Source organism: Pyrus communis, chromosome 9 (assembly GCF_041283825.1).
Source record: "Pyrus communis isolate YQ-2024b chromosome 9, ASM4128382v1, whole genome shotgun sequence".
NCBI lineage: Eukaryota > Viridiplantae > Streptophyta > Magnoliopsida > Rosales > Rosaceae > Pyrus > Pyrus communis.
The window spans coordinates 12,698,086-12,713,151 of record NC_142573.1 but is presented as its reverse complement, the minus strand read 5'-3'; the positions used below and the strand labels follow the sequence as shown (position 1 = coordinate 12,713,151).

General features: G+C 37.3%; 2 protein-coding genes across 2 annotated transcripts; one reads left to right on the top strand and one right to left on the bottom strand.

Annotated features, from left to right (window-relative positions):
* The first annotated feature begins 652 nt into the window (after positions 1–652).
* Positions 653–5,192, top strand: LOC137739558 (Survival protein SurE-like phosphatase/nucleotidase). Its single transcript, XM_068479168.2, has 10 exons — positions 653–1,254; positions 1,626–1,720; positions 2,121–2,188; positions 2,278–2,321; positions 2,517–2,594; positions 2,679–2,832; positions 3,451–3,600; positions 3,724–3,831; positions 4,324–4,389; positions 4,761–5,192. Exons 1-10 carry the CDS (start codon positions 968–970, stop codon positions 4,854–4,856), a joined length of 1,146 nt encoding a protein of 381 aa, XP_068335269.2. The 5' UTR covers positions 653–967; the 3' UTR covers positions 4,857–5,192.
* Positions 5,193–8,606: 3,414 nt separating this feature from the next.
* LOC148694278 (auxin-responsive protein SAUR71-like) lies at positions 8,607–9,811 on the bottom strand. Its single transcript, XM_088700763.1, has one exon. The coding sequence runs from the start codon at positions 9,752–9,754 to the stop codon at positions 9,413–9,415; it is 342 nt and encodes a 113-aa protein (XP_088556889.1). The 5' UTR covers positions 9,755–9,811; the 3' UTR covers positions 8,607–9,412.
* Between the last annotated feature and the right edge of the window lie 5,255 nt (positions 9,812–15,066).

Here is a 15,066-nt window from a genome sequence, read left to right as displayed (position 1 = left end):
TCCCTCCTCTTGTATATTGTTTTTTGTCTTATTATCTTTATAAAAAAATCAATATAAAATGTTGAATTGATTTAACCGTAACCGTTCAAGTAAGATGAGAAAAAATGAGAGAGATTAGGAGAGAATAAAATCATTCTCATGTATTAAATATTCATAGTCCTTGGATAGAATTCTAGCCATTCATTAATTAACATTGTCTTCTTATTACAAATTTACCCATACATCTACCATGTAATTTGGTGACCTTTGTCTCACAGAAAATGATCATCTCCGGATCCATTCCTCTTAATTCATTAAATCAGGAGATCTGTGTTGTTGAAATTTGATCCAACAGTTACAAACAGGGTTCTACTTTAAAAGTTATAATAACTTCAACCGTTGGATCAAATTTTAATGTACAGATCTCCTGATTTGATGAATTAGGCGGAATGGATCTGGAAAGAATCCTTTTCCTTGTCTCACCTCCCCTTCTTAGATTCTCACCCCAATTTATTTTTTTGAAAAAACTTTATCTACAAATCAAAACTCACCCTTTAATCTTGCCAGATTACAAGCAAAAGTTCATTTGATTGATGACTTCTCAAAAATAAAAAAACAAAAGAAGTTGGAAGGAACTTTGAAAACTTGTAGCTAAAGTAGCCAGTCCCCATTTACATCACTCACTGTTCTTCTTCCCAATCTCTTAATTGTAATCATGGCAATTTAAGACAAAGTAAGCAAAAGTTCCTTAAACCACCCTTCTTCTCTTACCTCTCTCTCTCTCTCTCTCTCTCTCTCTCTCCCTCTAAAAATAACTCCGTTTGAACCGGTCCATCTATATCACCCATCCCCTTTTCAATCTCAGCTCTTTATTACCATCCTCCCCTTTCTCCCCCTTTCTCTCTCTAGGGTTTTGATTTTGATTTCTGTAAACAGACCCAGAACCCAAATCATCAATCTTTCTACCAATCCACCTCTCCCAAGTGTTATGACTTCCACATCTGTGAAACCCAATTTGTTGCCTCCGGGCTTGGTCTCCAATCTGCAAGATGTATTGAGCAAAAGGGCTGGTGGGGAAGGAGAGAAAGCTGCTAAATCCACTGAGCCCCCTACTTCTGAATCTGCTACCACTGCGGAGGAGGACCCCAATGACAGCTCCAAGCCTATTGTTTTGGTCACCAATGGCGATGGGATTGAGTCCCCTGGCCTCACTTTCCTCGTTGAAGCTCTGGTCCGCGAAGGCCTTTACAATGTCCATGTCTGCGCTCCTCAGTTGTGGGTTTTCTCTGAATTTTGATTCTTTTCTTTGTTTCTTTCTGTTTTGTGCTATTTTTATGATATGGGTTCTCTGTAAAATTTGATTCTTTTCTTGTTTCTCTGTGTTTTGTGCTAGTTTAATGATATGGGTTCTCTGTGATTCTTTTCTTTGTTTCTAAAATTTTACTTATTGATTGTTTAGTGCTTTTTGGTGTTTTCCTCCACTTAGTTTTCTCAAATGAGTAGGTTGGTTCTCTTTGATTATCAAATGTTTTTGCTGTGCTTATTTTTCTTAGTTTTCTCATCTGGGTCTGTGGGATTCCTCCATTCTTTGAATTGGTAATGTATTATCAGTTTCTTTAATTTGCGAAATTGGTTCCTTGCTTTAGGGACAAATCAGTGTCAGGTCATTCTGTGACCCTCCAAGAAACAGTTGCTGTGAGTTCTGCTGATATAAATGGTGCCACAGCATATGAAGTTTCAGGTATAACAATATTTCTGTGTTCGTTTACTCATTTTCTTGTCTTTGTTTCCTGAGTTGTTTCAGTTGGAATTTTCTGATTTAGGATTTGGAATAGGTGAACTTTGTTTTTCTATTTTGGCACAATTGAGGTGATCATTTGTTTCATATTCGTTCTTTTTTTTTATTAGAGCTTGTAAAGTTTAGTACTTGCAATGTGATTCCGATCATTCTGTAGTTTCAGTTTGCAAGAAATGATTGTGCCCGTGACAAAATTCTGCAATTCTATTCATTTCTTGTATTTAATGTTACTCTATGTGACATGCTACAAATCTGCAGGGATTTATTTATTTTTCTTTTCTGCCTTTTCATTTCGGTTGTGGTCGCTGACGGTAATAGGTTTTGTTACAATTCTTTTACCCAGGGACTCCGGTGGATTGTGTTTCATTAGCGTTATCTGGGGCACTGTTTTCTTGGTCAAAGCCTTTGCTGGTTAGCATTAACATGATGTAATTTTGAGATCATATATAGGTTCTGCTGTTCGGCATTTTACTGAGTTTTCAAGTACAAAATGGTTTCAGGTAATTAGTGGAATCAACCGGGGGTCAAGCTGTGGTCATCATATGTGAGTTGTAGTTTATATGGCTATATCATTTCTAATGTCTCTGGTTCTGGTATTCAATATATTAAGTTTCTTTTAATACATTCTCTGCTGAAGTGATATAATTTATTTTTCACACTTTTTATCTTGTTTCCCTGCTAACAACGTGTACCCTGTAATTTGAAGCTAATGTTTTCTGCCAATATCTATTTTTATCAGATTGTACTCTGGTGCTGTTGCTGGAGCTAGGGAAGCATTGATAAGCGGAGTACCATCTTTATCAATATCACTAAATTGGTGAGTTTACAAGCCCTTCAATTTATGCTCAGTTTCTGTTTGCATCTAATGTTGATAAGTTAATCTTCGCTGTTGTAATTGTAGGAGGAAGGATGAAAGTCAAGAAAATGATTTCAAAGATGCTGTTTCTGTATGTTTACCTCTGATAAATGCAGCTATAAGGGATATTGACAAGGGAGTTTTCCCCAAAAGTTGCTTCCTGAATATAGAGATTCCATCATCTCCTTTGTCAAATAAGGTTTGTGTTTTTGAACCATTGTTTTACATTTGTTTTGGAAAATGGTCAGCGATAGTCTCAAGCCTTGAAGATTTTGATATTTTCTCGTTGGCTTTAGGATTTCCACTAAGTAATACCTCATTTGATTTTTTACCTTAGCTTGTAACTCTGCATCTTGTTGAGTGGTTAACTGAGAAGTAGGATCTGTGTTGTGTCATGGACTCCATAAATGTCCACTACTAAGACCACCATGCACCGATATTGTCCCCACTTAACCACATAGGCCAAATCCCTTAGGTGGTATCAAGCCCAATGGACCTCAGGTGTGGGGTTTTATCTCAATAGGCCTCGGTGTTGTTTTGGATAGTAGTTACAATCTGGTTTTCAACTCTTAATTGAACGATAAAACTAATCAGAAAATCAGCAACCTTAAAGAGAAGAGTTATTGTCCCAAGTTATCTTGACCTTGCTTCAAATGAGAGGCCATTAGCTCCCACACTTCTGTTGCTCAAAGTACTTTAGTTTTAATTCTATAACCACTTATGTGACCTTTAATATGAATTCGTGATTTCAACATCTTTTGGAAGTCCTATATACCTTGTCGCGTACTTATGTATGGTACTTTCTTTCACTTGATAGGGTTTTAAATTAACCAAGCAAAGCAAGTTGAGATCTAGTCCTTGCTGGCAAGCTGTTTCAGCTAGTCGTTATCCTGCTGGACATTTTATGAACAGTCAACAAAGCCTTGGTATTCAGCTTGCACAGCTTGGTCGCGATGCTTCTGCTGCCGTAAGTACCTACCTCTCATTAAGTTGACGGATTTTTTGTTTTTCTGTTAAATTTTTCTGATTAAACAGACAGCAGTGCACTTGGTTTTCACTTCTGGATTTATATCCCTGTTCTTTTTCTTAGGGTGCAGCTCGCCGCGTGACAAAACAGAGGATGAATGTGGAGATTGAATCAACAGGAGCTGCGGGAAAATCTGATTTTGAACGGGTGAAAAAATACTTCCGATTAGAGGTACGCAAATTTCTGGCATATAAGGTTACATTTGGAGGCAACCGTATTGAAGGATTTTATTTGTTCTAACGATGATATGTGAGAGATATTAGGGGTCTGAAAGGGCAAACGTGATCCTTCATTCTCAGGCTTTCTTATAATCGGCAACCATGGAAGTGATCTTTTCCCATCTGTCAACTTCTCTGTGGGGCAGAAGGTCGCACTTGCTTTGGAAACCTAAAAAACTAAAGTCCCCCTTGGAATAGTTAAACCATGAGAACCTATAAAAAATATAAAGGATGGGCTAGGATAGCATAAAATTTTCTACAAGGTTCTTGTACTTATAATTATAACTTTACTGTTCGGTATAGATAAAAATGTTAACTTCTGCCTTCCATTTGTATGATATAGGTTGCTCTTAATTTGTGCTCTTTTCTGTTCCATGAACTGATATTTTTAGTACTTCCATGTATAAACTAACTAATCCATGTGGATTCATATTTGTCTATGCAGTTTGTGGAGAAGGAGCAGGAAGATACAGATGAGGATCTGGATTTCAGAGCACTTGAAAGCGGATTTGTAAGTGGAAAGCGTCATTTCCTCTCTCTAAGTCTAATCTTTCATTCTAATAATTTCTGCTCCTTTGTTGACCACATGAGATATTTGAGATGCTCCTGTCGTAAAATGTGCTTGCATCTATTATTTATGATTGCTTAAGAAATAATAGATAGAAAAATAGGAGGGCTTGGTGCATAGGTTGCAATTCTGAATGAATTTAAAATCTTAAAGGTCAGTTTAGCTCGTGGAAGCTGTAGCTATATATGATTGAGTGCTCATTAAACTTTTTTGTTAGTTGTAGCCACGCTACCTATTGTTTAAGGGTAGCTATATAAATCGAACCTTTTTGGACGATATGTTATGTCTGACTCTCTCCTAATTTGGAGCGACAGGTTTCGGTGACCCCTCTCTCCCTTTCACCAGATCTTGAATCAGAAACTCAAACAGCTGCCTCCAAGTGGATCTCTTCTGCACTTCAAGAGCAATAAGTTTTTCTCAGTCCAAGTGATTTTGTGTACATCTGGCATTCCGATACTTCCGCAGTTCTGATATTTATTACCTATTTAACAGTTGGTCGTGATTTCTGTTGTCCTGCGTTAATGTTTAATTTCTGTAGCTTCCACAGCCGTCCACATTAGTAGTTTCGGCTTGTTACGTCTTGGAGCAAATGCTTCTTGTAATCTTATGGCATGTTTTTGGAATGCCAGTTTGTCATCATTTTTTTTTCCTTTGCACCATCTTAAACACTGTAAGTTGTATTGTAACTGAATGTGGTTATATTTGATGATTCCATTTGAAAACCAGTAAAATGTTCGGTTAAAGAAGCGACAAGTTCTGTTCTTACAAGACGATGTTCCAAATTTATTCTTGGATGCAAAAAGCGAGCACATTGCCCCGCCAACTGGCCTAACCACACCAAACTTACCCATACGCCAATTTGGAAATGCGATCTCGCACTTACGATGTGCTGCAACAAGCAAATTGACTCCTTGTGCTGCGCAATATTTCTAGGTTGATTAACATCCCTGGTCATGGCTTTTGGTAGCTTCAGTTTTCTAAACAACTCGGTGCCGCCTTACATGTAGGACTCTTCAAGTTCAAGTGCCACTCTGAGATACAAATTAAACCATTACTTGAACCATGTATCTGGAAATCGTTTTCGATAAGTGGTGCGTGTCCAATTTCCAAGCATTCCTCAAATGTATCATAAGAGAAAAGGGACCGGCGTTTGAGTTCACCTTTATTTAGCTTCATGAAGGGCAATTAGAAAAATTACGGGCATGGTTTGGAGCATTGCCATCAAGATGTGTGCCAATAAAGCCCAAGCTTCCGATCAATTATTCCATGGACTTACGCACACAAACCAAATTAGAAGGGACTTTGCAGGCAGTCGTGCAAGGATGTCCATCGAAATTTCTTCAGACACGCAACGTTTAGCCTTCCAGCTGAGGATGGTCGATACCCAATTTAGCCACCTGAGGGAAACGGGTATGGAGTTTTACAAAAAGGCTCGGCAATCATGTGTGTGGTACCATTCCTTATAAACCAAAAGATGCTCATCTCACTAGCCTATGGGGGCTCCATTTTTGGCTCATAGCAATTGGTAGCTTCAGTTTTCTAAATACCTCAATGCCGGTACCGGAAGACACACGATAGGAAGGTTCAGTTACACGTCCATGTCCCATGATCCAATATGCGACTCCATTGAACATTTCATATCCAAAATATCTATCCATGTCATTGGTCCAACCAGGATTTGCACCAATACTCTTCCAAGAGTTTGTGCTTAAACCATAATTCCATGTTTTTGGATTTATCCTTGAGAAGCGACATCATCATCACTACCTTGTAGTCATTAGGCCGTGGGTTGAACCCAAATGCAAGATCATCACTACCATCATCATCTCCAAGTTCAAGTTCCAATCTGACATACTTCTTAATTGATGGGTTACATATGCATATACGACTCTTCAAGTTCAAGCTCCAATCTGACATACAAACTAAACCATTACATGAACCACGTATCTTAAAATCTTGTGTTCCACAGAGGATGTCCAATTTCCAAGAACTCCTCAAATGTTCCATTGCAGAAAACGGAGTTGTGCCGGCGTTCGGATTTACCCCTACAATCGATAAGTAACCAATCAACACATTCAGAAGCAAAATAAGTAACCAACCTCATGGTCAAAGTCGGTTCATCTGCTTACATATTGGTTTGAAAAACGAAACACAGTTAGGAGACACAATTCCTGTTCTGTATTGAGTAGATAGTGTTATTCACACACCTAATTTTACTTCCTACACCCTTGTTAATATTTTCTTTCCATCGATCTTCTTCAATTTATTATATCTAACGGCTAGTCAGAAGTAAAAATGAGTGCGTGAATAGCACTATCGTAAAGAAATAACTAAACTCCTGCTGCAAAGCTCCTTGTATTAACTGCACGTTCACAAGGATTTTTAGGCTTCTTACATTGGAGTTTATGGTGGATTGCCTCGTTGATAGGGTTTTCCTTTTCAGCCTACAACGTCTTGAATTCACTCTCTCATGCTCTTTAATATAGCTCAGAGTAAGAAAAAAATAAGAAAAACTTCCCACCGTTGGATGAGTTTTACGGGTTGGAACTTGGAACGAAAATTTATTTGTCTCAATCAAGTTAATTGATTAGCTACGATTAATTGCCAAAATTTAGCTCCTCAATTCACCACATCTTGAGTGAATCTTTTTCTTTGAGCCTCCAGTTCTAATATTTATTCACCCATTTTTCCAGTGTCTTTTTTCCATGATTACTTGGTCGGTTTTGTGTTTTGACTGATAGTTTTATCCCTTCTGTTGTCCCGTCTGCGAATTTTGAAAAAATGACTTGAAAGTTCCTATATAAGAGCAACTCCAGTGTTGCTGGGTGCTCGGAGGACAGGCCAGACAAAAGGGGCCCGAGGTCCTGTGGACCGGCTCTAGCGTGAAGGAGCCCGAGTGGAGGTGGAGGTCCGAGCTTCGGGCCCGTGAGGAATTGCCAGCCATAGTGGATGTGACGCCAGGCCTGACGTCAGCCTGGCGTCAGGCATTTTTATATTTTTTTTCTGTTAGGCGCGTGCACCCCACTCGCGCGTGGGGGCGCGTCGCTGACACAAAATCAGAAAAAAACAGTCAGTTTTTCAGTTACCGTTGGGAAGCCACGTGGCTTCCCATGGTCTGTTTGATCTCAACCGCTCTTTAACATGGATCGTTCGATCTCAACGGTAAAAAAAATAAAAAAAATCTTATTTAATATCCACCGTTCGATCTGAGATCAACGGTGGATATTAATATGCTTTATAAATAAAAAAATAAAAGAAAAAATAGTTTTAAAATTAAGAAAAGTTACCGTTGTGACACGTGGCATAATCTGGAGTGTTGGAATTCAAATTTTTTTATATCCACCGGCAGAGATTAATTAGTTGAATAAAAATTTAAAAAAAATTGTAAAAAATTCGAAAAAAAATTTGAAATTTTTTTTAAAAAAATTGTTTTTACTTTTCTATTATCATCCACCTTACACCACAATTTCATATTTTCTCAACTACTTTCAATCACATTCCTTTCTTTCTTTCAAAGTTTCAATCCATTTTTTTTCAACAAAATGAATATTGATGCAGGTACAAATTGGTCGCTTCTTGAAGATGTTGCGTTGTGTACTAGCTGGGTTGAAGTTACTCATAGTTCGGATAAAATTATGACAAGTGGCGTAACGAGAACGATTAAAAATCTTATCCGAAATTACAATTAAAATTATTTTGTATTATTTTATAAATAAAAAAAAATACTAATATTTTATTGCCTATTGCCAGGGCTATTGAAGTGGAACGGTGGAGATGCAAAAGGTGATTACTGTTCATTAAGGGCAGTTACTGTTAATCAGGTGGATTGAATAGTGAATAGCCTGGGGGAAGGGCTCCAACGCTGGAGTTGCTCTAACTAGACTCAAATGGTTCAAGAAGACCAACTTGTTTTTGTCTAGTGGTTGTTGTCTTCATTTTGTTAGAGAAGACTTACATTTAACTCACATAGATGGCGAGAATAACATTTAGTTGTGATGAATTCATACCTAAGTGATGTGGCATACCTTTGTAGTGGGTGTGCTTCCCAGTTGTAAAAATCATTCTAAATATCTTTTTGTTTGTCAAAAGTAAAAGAGAAAAAAAATCGAAGGCAATGTGAAAGGATCCTCTGAATATTAATCCCCAAGCTAACATTAGTTAGCAATGAAAGTATATTACTAATAGAAAAAGCCATTTATCTAAGTCATTACATCGATTAATTTTGCTACTGACAAATTAACGCATGACAAGTTAAACTGGTTCAACCTTGTAAATCCTTGCTTTGACCTCTTGATCATCCAATACTCCTCAAAATCCTAGGCTCTATATGGAATTCTCAAACACTGTCATTGCAAAAATCATACTCTTCAGCTGATTTATGTAGCAGCTCCAAGAATTCTGTATGGCGAAGCAACGTGGTATGAACCATGAAATGCTTCGTATCACCATCCACGCCAACACAAACAGGCACATACCTTTTGAGTGATAGTTTGATCCTTTCTGTTATTCCGTCTGTGAACTTTGGGAAATGACTTGAAAGTTCCTGTATAAGTAGGCTCAAATGGTTCAAGAAAGTTAACTTGCTTTTGGTCTAGTGGTGTCTTCATTTTGTTAGAAGAGCCCTTACATTTGACTCACATAGATGGCGAGGATAACATATAATTCCTATGAATTCATACCTAAATGACATGGCATGCCTTTGTAGTGGGATTGTTTCCCAGTTGTAAAGATCTTTGTAAAAATCATTTTGCTTTTCAAAAGGAAAAGAGAAAAAAAAGGCAATGCGGAAGGATCCCTTGAATATTTATCTCCAAGCTAATTTTCATTTCACAAACCAGAACACTGTCAATTGACACATGAATATTAATCCCCAATCTAACATTAACTAGCAATGAAAATATATTACTAATAGATAAACCATTTATCTAAGTCATTACATCAAACAAACAAATTAACCAATGACAAGTTAAACTGGTTCAACCTTGTAAATCCTTGCTTTTGACCTCTTGATCATCCAATACTCCTCAAAATCCTGCGCTTCATATGGAATTCTCAAAACACTGTCATTGCAAAAACCATACTCTTCAGCTGATTTATGCAGCAGCTCCAAGAATTCTGCATGGCGAAGCAACGTGGTATGAACCATGAAACGCTTCGTATCACCATCCACACCAACACAAACAGGCACATACCCTTTTGGTGTTAAAGGAGGAGGGCTTATCAGTCTCTTCACTGCTCGAGCTCCGATTAACTGGCTCAACCTGCGGCTTCTCACCCCCATTAGCAAATAGCAAAGTACTCTCTTCATACCTGGAATTCTGAATTAATGACTACTTCACCTTTTTTTTCCCTTGCTTTATTTTTTGGTCGTGATTAGTTCTCCATTTAACTTCAAATTTATAAGATGGTACTTATTGATTCCTAATCCTAGCAGTACAAATTTAAGGCCGTGCGTACTCTGCGTCCTTGCTATGCTATCATAGTACTATTTACGTCCCTATTAGACGTTGATTAACGATATTTTTAGGGTAATTAACTTGATGATTGCGACATGAATATAATATAGTATTAAACAAATTGGGGACCGTTGAAGTACATTGTGCCGTGAATACAAAGTTAAAAATTGATTTAGATATATTTTTTTCTTGAATCTGCCACATTAGAATATCTTATTTATTTGGCATCATGGGTTTTACCCGTAACTTGAACTAATTCAGTAATTAAGATTACTAATTAATTCAACCTTGCCGACCCTCGATCTTGATATTTCGAAAGCTCGCCTAATAATATTTCTAGGTGTCCAATCATGTGTATAACCATAAGCTGGCATATAAAACAAACATTTGAGTCTGTTTCCTTTAATTTGTTCTTCACATTCCCCAAGGACATGCAAGAAGGAACATTATTATTTGTAGTGAATGAAAATCTGCATTGGACAAACCATTTATAAAACTTCAACTGTACCTCAAAGGTGTTCACAAGACTCAAATCTCACCATGACTGCAATAAACAATAATCCAAAACGGCAACATGAAAGCGTGACAAAATTTACACAGAAATAACTTCAATTGTATGCTTAGGCATCATAAGGTTTGAAAAATATTGTGATGAGAACAAAAATGACATCTTGATATCATAAGACTGGAAGGCATAACAACAAGGATCGATGTACAAGAGTTCTTGTTTTAACCGGAAAACACATCAAGTAGTACAAAGGAAACGATACTCAGAGTGGGATATATACTCTTCCACTATTAAAAAACATAAAAAAAAAAGGCTTGTGAGACGAAAAACATTCATCTCCTAAAGCAGGAGTTCGTCGCCTACGATTTTGGGCAGCAGATATCCGTCGACAAAATCTATTATTGGACATTTTACCCAACAAACATTATTCATCGGGCAACTACACATTTCCCGATGAACTTGTCGATGAAATTTCGTTGGCCAAGCTAGCGTTGACCAAAGGGAACGGACAAAAAATTGTTGCCTGACGAAATATTGTTCCTTGGGCAAAATTTAAATTAAAAAAAAAACCTTAATTTTTGTCAACGGACAATTCATCGGGCAATCCTTGTTTACAAAAAAAAAAAAAAAAAAAAAAAAAAAAAAAAAAAACCTTAACCCGACGATTTATATCATGGACAAGGTTTTTTAAAATATTTTAAAATATATATTAAAATATTACTAATTTTATTATTTTATTTTTATTAAGAAAATTTTAGTACATACGACATTTTCTACACTAAAGGATGGAAAATGAGTTAAGCCTCACAATGGATTAACTATAATAATTTGGTTCAAATTCGCCTTTGGTGAAAATCAAAACTAAAAGGGAATAAAAATATTACTAGACCGTAGAACTGTATAACAAATTTATTATATTAATAACATAGTATTAAACAAATACATTTCATTAAGAAAACCACAATGTTTGTATTGAAATTGAAAAACAAATTTATTCTCGATGGGAAACTGCTTCACCGTCCAATTGCTTTACCCTAGAAGACGTCTAATTGCAAAATTTATAAATTTTGAAAATAACGGCAGAGCAGTGCCACATGTCCATCCTATGCTCAAATGCAAGGGTGGATGGGTTAGAGCTTCTTCATGACTTTCAAAAGTCCTGTAGTGGTTGCGCATCACATACTTCTCCCTAAACTGATCATTCCACAGCCTGGTTATGTAGTCCGACGTACCCGACTCTTGCACGTCGATCTCGAAGGTGATCTGAAATAGACAAAAAACAAGTGTTAGGTATAAATATACATTAATTGATTAAGTAATTATCTAGGATAATTACGAGAGTTCTAGCATTAATGCCTTCTTCACTTTGGGGGAGATATTCCTCCATCTATCGGTAGTCATGGGGCACCTATTACAGATGAGGGCTCTTATCAAGTCATATGGCAACGGAGAAGGGATTTATGGAGCGTTGGTTGCATTGGACTTTTTTGGACCCGATTAGCTTAACGGACTAAGCTTGGACTGAATTAGAATAGACTAAATTGGACTAATTTAGAATAAACTAAGCTAAAATGACTTAATTAAGTGTTTAATATAGTATCAAACTAAAAAACAGGATAATGAAAATTTTCAAAAATTTACAACAGAATAAACCAAAGCTATTTATGTAAGATTAATTTCGATGAATGTAAGATTTGAGTCACTTTGGCAGCTGGTTCAATCACCCAAAAAAAACCCCTTACCATTTTGAGTTTTTGTTTGAAATCCAATTGGTTCATTACCTAAAAAACCAAACCAATTGAGAGAATTATTCAACATCTGAATCAGATTTACACAACAATGGTGCGTACCCAGCATCTGAATCTCTCTCAAATTAGCAAGTATTTGAGCATAAAAATATACATAAATGAATAAAAAAAATCATATAAAAAAATCCCTTAATACAATTTATAGTTTTCCAGGATACTAACAAGATAAAGCATCGGAATTTAATCCAACCCAACAAAAAAGAAATGGGATTTTCTTTAAAAAAAAAAAAAACGCAAATTACGAGCTGCTTAAGAAGCTAAACTAACAAAACTCGAAAAAAAGGTAACGACAAAGATTGGCGGCGATCCATTGCTTGGGAATACGATATACCTGAAAATTATGTATAGCGGCGATCGATTGCTTGGGAATACGATTTATCTGAGAATTATGTATGGCGGCAATCGATTGCTTGGCGAAACGAAGAGGAGTGATGCGGTCTTGTACAGTTCTCTCTACTTCGAGGGGTCACGCTAAGAATGGTTAACGAAGTGTTTAGTTGCAGTTGTTGAGAATTAATCCCAAATTGATGGAATGAGGGACCTTACATGGCTTCTAAGTTTAGTTACTCATCATATTGACAATTGGTTTTATCGTGGAGCCCCAACTTTCTTCAGCAACGAGTCCTTGCTACTCTCATTAAACTTATCTCTGCCCCTAACAAACAAGGGATTATGGTGGTTTAGGGCATTAGGATTTTTAGGCTCTGAACCCATTAGATCTGACAATTTCTTACACGACCCGTTAACACGATAAATCACAAAAATAATGGGTTTCGAGTTAACCCGATAACTAATCGGGTTATTATCAGGTCACGATAAGAACCCGTTAATAACGGATCCTTAATAAGTTTATATGATGGTGGCACATGGGTAACGTGACATGTTAAGAAGAAAATTATTTTGATGATTTGAATTTTTTAAATTACTAAAAAATACTTACTATAAGATACAATAGTCATAATGTATATGTATATAGTGTATTATTGTATTATTATTCTATATAAAATTAAAAATTTAAGTTTATTTATTTATTTATTTTTATAGTATATAATTGTGACAACTCCTTCCTAATTTTACGATTTTATTAATTTTGAAAGTGTGAATTGATGAAAATGCCTTTAAAGGGGAGATTGTTGACTTTCGTTGACCAGCGTAATATGAAACATTTTTAACGTATTCTCGTAGTGCTCGTCACTACGAACGCGTGGATACAAGTAGAATCGAAATCAAAACTACGATGAAAATTTTACGAAACAACGAAATAAAAGGGTATTCTAATGAATTCATTATTTCAGTTTCACTTTTATTATTATTATTATTATTTTTCTGATGGGATGTCTGTATCCGTGGGACGCACTTACGTGGGTCTCCTTTCCTCAATGTCCTCGTGTCCTCAGCCTCCTACAATTCCGGACATCTCTCTCATTTTTTCTTATTTTATTTTATTTCAAACTCTCTCTCTCTCTCTCTCTCTCTCTCTCTCGCTTTCTCACCATGACTCTCTCCCCTCCAACTCTCTTGTCACTCTTTCTTTCTCTCAGCTCTATCTCTCTCTTTCTGCAAACGCAGAGACCACACTACACCCATCTCGTCGGAACGGCGAGCATCCCCATCTGGACTAATCTGGACCACCGTCGACTGCCATGATTCTTTCTCTCTCATCCCTTACCTCTCTCTCTCTGGGTCCTCTCCTCCTCTCAAACTCTCTCTTCTCGGTAAACCAGCAAACCCTCCATCTCTAAGTTATATGCACTGCACAGAAGGTGCAGCATCACCGGTCCATCATTACCAGCATCACCTCAGCGAGTTCTCAGGCCACCATCACTGCCCTGTCTCTCTCTCCCTCGCATGATTTCTCTTTTCATCGTTGCTGCAAAAAGGAAATATGAACGTCACCGCCGGTGCCTTGCTTCCCGGCGAGTTTCTCGAATTTTGACCAAGGTAAGGCTCGGGATTCTATAAATCACCTTCCTTTTTGTTGTTAGAGCTGATGGTGACCTTGAATACCTGTTTTGGTGAAGCTTAGCATGAATTTGACTCGGAGAAGAATTTTCCCAGAATTCTGGAAAGTTGAACCGTGGCCTTCAGGCCAATTTCAGTCCATTTTTCCGGCCAGAATCGACCATAAATCGGCTCCACTTTGGTAGGGTTTTGTTCCTTATATTCCTAACTTTAAATGGGTGCTTGAATCACTGAATTTAGTTGAGAATCGAACTCAAAATGAGCTCTGGAAGTCAGCGGTTCAACCTGCAAAACGCAGGCCTTCGCGAGGAAGGCAAGTACGGTGTACTCGCAGGCGCGTGGGCGCGCATGTGCGTGTGAGGGTGGTCGGCGCGTGCGGCGGCGCTGGGAGGAACCCGAGGTCATCTTTAAGATTTCTTGACGTGCCGGACCCGAATCCGCCCTTCGTTTTTCGAAATTCGATTGTTTTAAGATAGTTTCTTTATTAGCCTTATTTTGTACGAAAACATGTTTATATATTAGTACGTTACGTATTTACATAAATGGTTTCGCTTCTAGGCGAAACGCATCGTAATGACTCTCGATGCTACAAGGCGGGTTCGACCCGACAACGTGATTTGTAAGTGGGTCTTTTCTTTTATATAGTATATACATATTTGTTAATTTCCATTCATACATTTGAAAAAGAATTTACTCCGTATGCCTAGCTTAGACTAATGTTTACGAAATTATTCTAACTCTTGCGGGATGCACATGTATGCGTAGGATGCTTTAATTATATTTACAGCCGTGAATAATATATGCTGATTAAAATTATCGAATCACTGTGGCATGACTATATTTGTGTTATTTGCTCATCGTTGCTGCACCGGTGTTAGTGCTCGCT